The sequence below is a fragment of the Cibotium barometz genome, chromosome 66, assembly GCF_041138505.1.
Source record: "Cibotium barometz isolate CiBa-2024 chromosome 66, ASM4113850v1, whole genome shotgun sequence".
Classification (NCBI taxonomy): Eukaryota; Viridiplantae; Streptophyta; class Polypodiopsida; order Cyatheales; family Cibotiaceae; genus Cibotium; species Cibotium barometz.
The window spans coordinates 11,741,175-11,751,971 of NC_141111.1; the positions used below are offsets into that span (position 1 = coordinate 11,741,175).

Genomic DNA, 10,797 nt, shown 5'->3' on the forward strand with positions numbered 1-10,797 from the left:
CGTGTGCTGAATTTTGAAAATGTGCATCACCCATGACACATGGTTATTTTTGAAATATTTTGAAAATGAATTAAATGCCGGGCCTGGAAGGGGGATGATAACTGTACTTTACGCGTCTCGTTGGAATCAATGAACTCGAACGTTTGATTTAGTTTCAAGTTTGAACTCCTGACTAGGTTTGAACGTTGCTTAATTTATTTTTTTCAAAAAAAGGCTGATGAATTATGATAAAAGTCACTCGTTTTGTATCCACGCATGATAGACACGTGGTCTTTGAACGTTGCTTAATTTAAATTTTAAGTCCTAACGTTACATTCAATTTTCAATATTTTCAGAGGCTGTTCACACTTTGACCAGCCAGCCAGAGCCAGTGCTCTTAAAAAAACTATTTTCCCTTTTTTTTTTGAACGAAGCTGGAAATTATATTATAGTAAAAAGGAAAACAGTATTACCCAGGACCAAGAAGCTTTTTACACATTGAGAAGCTTAACACATATTTCAGAACTCAGAGGGCAACCTGCGTCCAAGATATACTTAGACAGTTCTTCATCACGGGCGACTGTAGCAATAATTTCTTCTTCTTTTTGGGGAACCAATTCTGCTTCAGTTTCCTTAATGACCTCAAAATATTTTTTTTTTTTTGTGAACCAATTCTGATATGGTTTTTTAAAATAAACAGGTAGATATGGTGCAGGGACTAAAAAGCTGCTTGGTGTTGCAGATTCGAAGTGCAGATTGAAGAACTCAATGAGTTTTGTTGGTGGACAAAATGGATGATGTGGACGAAGAAAAAAACTATTTTCTCAAAAATTGAAAAACCTTCATATATAAAATTAAGAAATTATCAATGAAGAGTTTTTTACTATATTCCGTCAAATTTTGCAAAGTATTGGGCTAGAAAATTGCAGGTATTTTTTATAATTTGAAGGTGATATTACACTAAACCCGGGTTTTTTTCGAGCATTGGCTAGAGCCTCTTAGGAACGACCTTTAGCTTCTCACAAGCAAAACAACGTTGCATGGGGCTCGTTAAATATAATAGTAAGTGTAAGGTCTCCATAAGTCCATAGGCTTAAAACCACATAGGATTAGGGCTAGACCCACACACCTCACAAACCCTAGTAGGGGTTTCTTAGACTTTTTTTTAATGCAAAAGAGATTTATATTAGTACCAAAATTTTTTTGATACATCACCCTTAGGTTACATCTGGATAGCTAGTGCAACCAATTAACTAATTGATTTGGTGTAAGGTTCCTCCCTTTCAAAATGGGGGAAACACTTAAGACAGTCTACTAAGTCTTAACTTGGAGAAAATTTCCTACTCGTCGACACCTTGACCATGCAAAGATTCAAGGATATGATTTATAGGTAAGACCTAGTCCTATCCCACAGGGAGAGCGTGGTCTTCTAAAAATCAAATCACCCATAGGGTAATTGATCATAATTTAGGCAGCTACTAATCTTGATTCCTAGAGACAATGCTTTTTTCCTCATCCATGCAAGGCATAGCCGCTGGCCTAGTCTTCTAGAATAGAGTTGCCTGAGAACCTATTTATCTAGCGTAGGGCTTTCACTTAATCTGTTGGAAAGCTCTCACGCGTCAATTTGTTTTCTAATTAATCCTACCACACTGTTTAACATAAATAAACATGTTTCTTAATTAGGCCCCTTTCACAAGGTTCGTTAAAGCAGCCTCTTTCCATAGTTTAATAATACTAAAGACAAGATATATATATATATATATATATATAAGTTTATACAAGAATCAATTCCATACAAGCCAAACCAGCTCTCTTATTTTTTTCCTTTATATTGTCGATGATCTAGAATTCGGCCTTCCAACCTCTACATGCTGGGCAAAACCCTACGGGACCATACATCTCGTAGTTGGCGAGGACTTAAGCCGGCCTATCGCCCCCTCAAGCTCCGTCGCTCGATCCTCCCGCTCCTCAGAGGGATGTCTACGTGCTAGGATGGGCTTATTCACCACACTAGCCCAGGCCCTCAGAACTAGGCAACATCACAATTACTCACCTCAATTGGCGAACCTCATTCTCCCAATGGTATGAGGGGTACCATGGGCCAACTCTGGGCCTTACTAACGTCTCCGCCGTCTGGCTACACAAGCACAAGAACGGGGCATCATCATCAAGGAAAGGAGAAGTTGTACTTGTACCTTAATTTAACCAAGATAACAATCCATTTACTCAACTAAACCATAGGACTAGAATCCATGTTACCTTCTTAAGAAAACAACCCTTTCACAAAGATTTTAGCATTTCAACTTTAGATTGCAATAAGACATTCTTTATTAAGGCATATGCTGTTGTTTAAACGAATAAAAACTTTAACTAGTAAATCAATCAAATCGATCACTATTAACAATTAATACCTCAACCCCTAAGAATGGTATATAATTGAAAAACAAAATATATATATACCTTATAGAAATTTATCGTTTATCGTTGTCTCTGCTCATTAATAAGAGTTTCAGAACTTGATATATGAGAATAGAGAGTCTTCTAATACCTTCTCTTACAATTGAAATCATCTGATCATCCCCAAGATTTATCTCCTTTTACTCGTACTCTGACTTTTCTCTCTTTTGAAGGTCTATGGCAAAGTAGCCTTCTCTTGCAGGACTATGACATACTATTCTTTCTTTATTAAAAGAAAAGCTATGGAGTAGTAGTCTCTTCCTCATAAAGGTCATAGCAAGCTAGCTTTCTTTTCCAAGAGATTAGATAAGAATGAAGGGATATATGCATCTAAAGGTCTAGAATCACCTTGTGGCTACTAGCTGCATTCTTACAGTTTCCCTGTGTAGAGACCTTGATAGAACCAACGAATTGTTTCGACTATAACTCTCTGATAAAAACTCAAAATATGGTCATGTAGCCACTCAAAAGAACCGGAAGATGTCTGGTCTACAAGCTAACTTGGGTAGAATAGGCAAAAATATCTGTATATAGCCGCAAACACGTCATCTTTAGAAATGCATTGCGTTTTCATATTTTTAGTGTGCATGGATTCTAAATATGTAAAAGTACTTTAAATATGACCTCCTATCACCTAAATTCGAATTTCTATTTTTGGAGATACTTATCTCTTAATAGAATTATTCTTGTCTTCTTATTTCTTTTAGGATTTTTGGAGCTAATATTTTTACTCTATCACTTTCCTAATGTTTCTAGATTTATTGTCTCACTCTTCTCTAAGTGCACTCTCTTTCCTTCTTGAAATCTATATTAAAAGAGACACATACAGACCTTACATTTGGCATAAACAATTAACAAATTGTTAATTGTTACTTATGCTACCACTTTTGCTAAAAACATCTACAAAGGTTCTTACAGGTTTCAAATTAGATAGAATTCTCTTGAAAGTGTCTTGGGAGAATGATTGATTAGGTCTTTTTAGGAGGTGATGGGAGATTGATTGGTTCTCTAGGAATAAGTTCCTTCGCTTGGTAATCTTATGTGAGTAAGAAGCTCAGCAAGGTTAACCTCTCCCTTCTAGTGAGTCGATTTGGACAACCTTTCTATTGACATCCACAAGAGACTTCCACGAAGTCAGGGTTTTAAGAGTAAAGCAAACTCTGATGGAAGTGTGGAGTTGGGATAGAGGAGGGAGTTGGCACTTATGCCTTTCCCAAATTAGAGCTGGCAATTGTGCCTTTGCCAAATCGAAATTAGTTGCTATGTTGAAGTCTTTGGTGAGGATTGGGATCTTTTGATTGAACACAAGCTCCATTCAATTGGTATATTGTGCCTTGAGTACATGGCACATATCAAAGGACTTCTCGTCTCGTGAGAGTTGTTTCACATGCATGGACATGGCACATATCAAAGGACTTCTCATGAGAGTTGTTTCACATGCATGGACATGCATAAGGTGGGAGAGTTGATGCCACTGGTTAATTAAGCATAAGTTGTTTAGACATGTAATGAGATGCTGGAACTTATTTACACCAAGTGGGCTAGTGCTTTGCCGACAACCAATGCAAGATGCCATTTGGTATAGCAATTGAGTTGTGATGTGGATCTGGTAGTAACAAGTTCTGGTTGAACTTGTTGCAATTCGTGACCAAGTTTCCTACCTCGCTCTTGGATTAGAGTACAACTGGGAATGGTATTTCTAATGCTTGGATTGGAGTTAGATCACATTAAATGGATCATGTTGGTGAACCTTTTAGCTCTTAGAGGAATGAGTGTGATTGGAATTGGTATTTTTAACTCTTGGATTGGAGTTTGGATTACAATGAACCTTTCAACTCTTAGAGGATTGTATAGGTAATAAGCAGTTCTTTAGTTTATTCCCAAAAAATTAAGAAATCCACCTTTTGACACGTCAATTGAAGGAACCTTCTAACTAGTTTAGATTCAGTTAAAGGCTCAATTTGAAAGGTTCAGTTGTAGTTAAAGGTTTGATTCCAACCTTTCATCACACAACAAGGTTTAAACTCCACAATGGTGTGATGAAGAAGTACCATGCATGAAATCTGTGGCTACCCACCACTCATGACGTGGGAATAGCCTCTTAGAGAGGCAATGGTGATGAAGAACTAACTTGCATGAAATCTATGGCTGCCCACCACTCATGACGTGGGAACAACCTCTTAGATAGGCATCGATGCTACTATTGGGCTATAGCCTAGGAGGCTCCTCATCTTGGAAGTTGGGAATTTGACCCATGTAGGATGGCCAGTGTTTATATTTTGCAAGTGGGGGCCATTGTTTTGTAGGAAGGTCTATTGGATTTTTTTTTAAAAATAAAAAAAATTGACCTTCTTGAAAAAGGGGAAAGTTTTTAATTTTCCCTTCAATATATGGGCTTATGCAAATGTTACCTTTCAATCATATTTTATAGTTTTTCTATTAAACATAATATGGGTGCCCAATTTTGTTTTGTATTAATTAGTTAAACACGGTAGAGGGTGACCTTAAGCGAAATGGCAAAGGTTGAAAGGTTTAATAAAAAGACGTGCAATTGATACAACGTTAAAAAAATAGAAATAATCATCGTGAACTTTCCATATGGTTCTCTCACCGCCTCTATTTATATGAAATAGAGGAATGCTACATGATGGTCACGAGGCTTTTTGCCTCCATGCGAAGAGATGGATTGATTATGTTAATTAATCCCTTATTAATATCATCATTACTTTGTGAGAGAGATTCCGTTGTTAATATGTTCGGCTTTGAATGGTGATTATGTGCAGTGATGCTTTCATTCATTTGTTTTTGAAAATGATGATCGAGATCGAGATGATTGTTCATTTGTGCGTAGCGATGCTTTGGTTGATTTGTTTTTGAAGAAGATGACTGTTTGAACCTTACTCTTCTAAGGTTCACGAGTTAATTAATTAACGGGTCAGAGACTTGTTAATTAATTAATGTACAGCTAGCTTGAATATGACACCAAAATTCTTTTTTGCTATTAATTAATTAGCGAGAGAGTAAGAGGAGACTTGAACCTTATTATAGGTGTAAGCTGAAAACCTTAAAAAGGTTTTCCTTTTTGCTTTTGACATGTGGCACTGGGAGGCTGGTGGGAGTTTTCCAGAGAGTTCTCTCTCTCTCGTGCGCGTGGCTGCTTCTTTTGCAGCGTCCGTGCTCTCGCTGCTTCTCTCTCGCGTGTACGGCTTCTCTCTCGCCGCCTTTCCAACTGTCTCCATCTTGCCCGACTTTGGTGGGTTCAAACCTTAGTTTGAACCTTAATATATTAATTAATTAATGAGCCCCATTAATTAATTAATAGCATAGCCCGAATATGTCTAGTTTTTGAATACGTTAAATTTCAGAATAGAACCAATAATGTTCATGCATATGTACCTTAAAAAATGAGTAAAATCATGAGAGATATATATATTTACAGTGTGTATATATATAAAATATTTTTTTTATTGATGAGACAAGTGCCCTTAGTGTGAAAGTGTGCCTTCGGGCGGGACGGCTGGCAATTTTTTTGAAAACGGGCGCCGGGCGTTCCGGTGTGGACACTCGCAAGTTCCAACGAAAGTGGAAATGTGAGGGGAATTTCCAGGTTTACCAAATCCTACGGAATCTTCTACCCTCGTCGTCGTGGTAAATTATTTTAAATTATTTGACTGATGAGATGATGGCGCCGTAAAGGGCAGGCGGGCACGTCAGCAGAGTCCGGGTCCCACCAAGAGTCGTGGACATCGCCGAGGCATCGCAAAAACCGCCCGTGATGAAAAAAGTGTCCTCGCAAACCGCTGAAAGGGATAAGCAGTGGTTTGGCGGTTTTGCATTTATGGACTTGCAGACCCTCTTCGACCACTGTTCTAATCTACTTCTCAGCTCGCACCTCTCAAGCTTTCTTTGTCTGCTGCTTTCGATGCGCCGTGGCTATGGCGTTTCAAAGCTTTCCTAGCAATTGAGCTGTAATCTTCTTCTAAGTTTTCCCTGCATTAGTCGGTGCCTTGTGTGCGCGTGAGAGAGCGAGATAGAAAGAGAGATATCTTAATTAGCCCCCGTTTTCAGTTCGCGCGCTTCCGTAGCCTCCAAAGCTCCCTCTAGTTTTCTTCCTTTCCTGCTTCCTCCGCAGCTCCGGCTGAATCCTTTTGAATCGATAAGCTGAGCCGAATGACCACGCATTGAAATTTTGAATTGAATGGAACCACATCTTAAGGTTCAGCGATGGCTATGGCGGAAGCTTGTGTGCTTGTAGAGAGCGCTATATCCATGGCTACATGAAGTCTATGGCTTCTGAAGGGGTGTAATTTGTAAGGTTGTGCAGGTTAATGCGTGCTGCTAGGTGTTGATTAAAAGCTCCAAAGGTCTGCTGCATAATGTTGCCAGCATGGGTGACAAAGCTGAGGGATGTGAAGGCAGGATCCAAGCAAAACCAGAAGAAACCGTTGCTTTCACCTTCTCCAAGCGGGAAGAGGCGGGATGAGGATCCTGCGAGCTTTGCAAAAGCTCTGAGCTTGCAGAGGGCCAATAGCAGGGCAAGAAACTCTCGATTTGAAGCAGAAATCGGCCATGGCTGCAGAGATGTGGACCCCCTCCCTTCTAATCATCACGATGCCAAATCCACTATAGACACCTTCGCCAGGAGCAAGCTACACAACTACGGCGATGCGGAGCTTCGTAAAGAGGCCGCCTCGCCTATCATTCAGCGCAGGGATTTAGAGCCTTGGGGCCAAGATTTCTCCTTCATGTCCAGCTGTGGCATCGAGCCCGACCTCAAAATATCGGTCCCCTCTGTGCAGAAAGGCCATGGTGTTTCCGACAATGATACAGAGGACTTTCTTCTCACCCCTGACACCAGCGACTCTTCTTTCTGCAGCGAAACTAGCTCTGCAGATTCATCCGTTAGCTGCAAGTGCGATTGTGAAGAAGTAGGGCCGCAGCATCAGCACCAGCAGCTTTGGCAGGAGAGAAACTGTCCAGATTTGGCAGGAAAACCCAGTTTTGTCCGTAGCAAATTGCAAGGAAGAAGCAGTTTGTGTTCTGCTACAGACGAAAACCCTAGCGTGATTTCCAGCGAATGGCAAGAAAGACGCAGTCTTGATGCTGCAGAAAACCCTAGCTTGCTGATATCCACCAAATGGCAAAAGAGCGTTTCCATTGCCCCTAGTGTGATGTCCAGATTATGCCAAGAGAGACGCAGCCCTAGAAGCTCCGCAGAAAACTCCAGCTTGATGTCCAGCAGATGGGGAGTAAGAAGCGGAGCCAGCAAATGGCTACAGAAAGGCAGTTCTTCTGCAGAAAACCCTAGCTCGATAGCCAGCAGAGGTCAAGAGAGAAGCTGCTCCGACGGTGCAGAAAAGCCTAGCTTTTCTTACAGAAAGTGGCAAGAGAAAAGCAATTCAAATGCTGCAGAAAACACCAGCTTGATATGCAGCAAATGGCAGCCAAAAAGCAGTTCAAGCTCTGCAGACAACCCTACCATGGTCAGCAGCAAGTGGCAAGAGGGAAGCAGTTCAAACTGTGCAGAAAATCCTACCTTGATGTGCGGCAAAGGGCAAGAAAAAAGCAGTTCAGGAAACCCTAATGGCAAGCACGAGGCATCTCTAAGGAGGAGGGGAAGGCATAACAGTTCAAGCATTTCTGCAGTTTTGCCTGCTGATCTGCAAGGGATGGCGGGGGACAGCATAGCTCTTGTGAAGCTGTCTCACAATCCCTATGAGGATTTCAGGCAGTCCATGTGTGAGATGATCATGGAGAAGGATCTAGAAGAGTTGATGGATGTGGAGGAGCTTCTCTACTGCTACTTGACCCTCAACTCCCCAGAGCATCATGAGCTCATTGAGGAGGTCTTCAGTGATGTTTGGAGTGCAATCCTCATGACGCTCCGGTAGATACCTTCATGTTCTTATTATTTCATGCTTTTATTGCCCCCTTCATTGATTGCAATCACCATTCAAAGCTCCTTAGATCTTTCAAGTGGTTGATTTTTTTCAATGGCAACCCTATGGAGTGCGTTTTGGTTGGTTTTGTGATGTTGCCTGTCTTGCCTCATTTAGTCTTAATTTGCTCGATTGATAGTTTTGTGATGGTCCGTTCTTGAGCATTATGGCCGTAAAATACATTACCCAATTAAGAATAATGTAGCCTTTATTAGATTGATTGGTAGTTTCTGAGGGTTGCCTACATTGGCCAATTAAGGATGATTTAGTTTTGCGATGCCTGCTGCCTACATTGCCCAATTAAAAAAAAGCTGGTGTTAATTAGATCAGTTGGTAATGTGGTTTTGATTGGATTATTTAGTAGTTTTGTGATTGCTGCCTAATTAAAAAGACTACGACTCAATTAGAGTCTAAACTGGATCAATTGGTACGTCTATGATGCGTGTTGCCCAATGAAGAAAAATTGTCTTAATCAGATCATTGGTAATTTTGTGATGGTAGCTACATAGCTGCTCGTAGGGAACTATTTATCGATTGTTAATCATCTGTAATGGAGGCAAGTAACAAGGTCAATGGAGATTGTTGGCAATGATTGAAAGAGTTCCAAAGATTGGGTAAATAATGATCAGGTAAGTTTGATTGATTGCCTGTATTGGAATTTCTCAAATAGTCCAACTAAGTATGCTAGCATTGGAGACTGTATTATGTATACAATACAAGCTTTTTTTGAGTAATATAAACGTGCTATTTCGGAACCATACATTTAGCATCCATACAATAAGTTCATTGTTCTTGGGAATGCTTTTAAAATTTTTTAATGAGTCAGACTCTAGAGTCAAAAGGACGAGAAACTTCGATGTCGACCCAAGGACATGCTAACCTAGGCGTACCTTTACATGTTGTGTTTGTGCAATTTGTGCCATGTGGGCTCTAGCCTCCTCTTGTATAATGTATTGCTTGTAGGCAAACCGTTAGATTTTTCAACATACCCAAGCATATTTTAAGAGGTTTTCCCTTTGCCAGTGCCTTGAAGTCGTCGTGTCACCGTTCTCGTCACCCTATGCATAGTTGTTTTTTACGGGCGTCGTGTCTGTTCTTGAGCATTATGGTCGTAAAATACTTGCAAATTTTTAAAGTGCCCATCAAAAATTACACTAAGATACAAAAAAACTTGCTATATTTCACCAACCTGTCAATTTTGAAGGGCAAGGGTGCTCGTCAAAAATCAAGCTTGGGGCCCCTATGCATTAGATGCACGTCATCGTCGTTGAAGTAGAGACCTCAAAGTTTTCCTTTTTTTTTCTAAGAATGGTCAAGACCCGTCAGAGAAGTTTCCCTTTGTTTTCATAGGAGTGGTTGATACCTATCGGAGCCCACTCTTAGACCCACATTGGAGACTGTATTATGTATACAATACAAGCTTTTTTGAATAATATAGACGTGCTACTTGGGAACCATACATTTAGCATCCATACAATAAGTTCATTGTTCTTGGGAATGCTCTTAAATTTTTTTAGGAGTCAGACTCTAGAGTCAAAAGGACGAGAAACTTCCACGTCAAAACCTAAGGACATGCTAACCTAGGCGTACCTTTTGATGTTGTGTTTGTGCAATTTGTGCCATGTGGGCTCTAGCCTCCTCTTGTATAATGTATTGCTCTTGTAGGCAAACTGTTAGATTTTTCAACATACCCAAGCATATTTTAAGAGGTTTTCCCTTTGCTAGTGCCTTGGGGAAGTCGTCGTGTCACCGTTCTTATCACCCTATGCATAGTTGTTTTTTGACGGGCGTCGTGTCTGTTCTTGAGCATTATGGTCGTAAAATACTTGCAAATCTTTAAAGTGCCCATCAAAAATTACACTAAAATACAAAAAAACTTGTTATATTTCACCAAACCTGTCAATTTTGAAGGGCAAGGGTGCTCGTCAAAAATCAAGCTTGGGGCCCCTATGCATTAGATGCACATAATCGTCGTCGAAGCACGGACCTCAAAGTTTTCCTTTGTTTTTCTAAGAATGGTCGAGACCCGTCAGAGAAGTTTCCCTTTGTTTTCACAGGAGTGGTTGATACCCGTCGGAGCCCACTCTTAGACCCACATTGGAGACTGTATTATGTATACAATACAAGCTTTTTTTAGTACTATAGACGTGCTACTTGGGAACCATACATTTAGCATCCATACAATAAGTTCATTGTTCTTGGGAACGCTTTTAAAAATTTTGAGGAGTCAAACTCTAGAGTCAAAAGGACGAGAAACTTCCACGTTGACCCAAGGACATGCTAACCTACGCGTACCTTTCGATGTTGTGTCTGTGCAATTTGTGCCATGTGGGCTCCAGCCGCCTCTTGTATAATGTATTGCTTGTAGACAAATCGTTAGATTTTTCAACATACCCAAGCATATTTTAAGAGGTTTTCC

At 40.2% G+C, this 10,797-nt stretch overlaps 1 protein-coding gene across 1 annotated transcript; it reads left to right on the forward strand.

Annotated features, from left to right (window-relative positions):
* The first annotated feature begins 6,350 nt into the window (after positions 1–6,350).
* On the forward strand, positions 6,351–8,500 carry LOC147602775 (uncharacterized). The gene has a single exon (XM_086797565.1). It carries the CDS (start codon positions 6,816–6,818, stop codon positions 8,328–8,330), a length of 1,515 nt encoding a protein of 504 aa, XP_086653691.1. The 5' UTR covers positions 6,351–6,815; the 3' UTR covers positions 8,331–8,500.
* The last annotated feature ends 2,297 nt before the right edge of the window (positions 8,501–10,797 follow it).

What these genes read in the sequence shown, in the direction of transcription:
- LOC147602775 (XM_086797565.1), top strand. Translation starts at nt 6,816, where the DNA reads ATGTTGCCAGCATGGGTGACAAAGCTGAGGGATGTGAAGGCAGGATCC.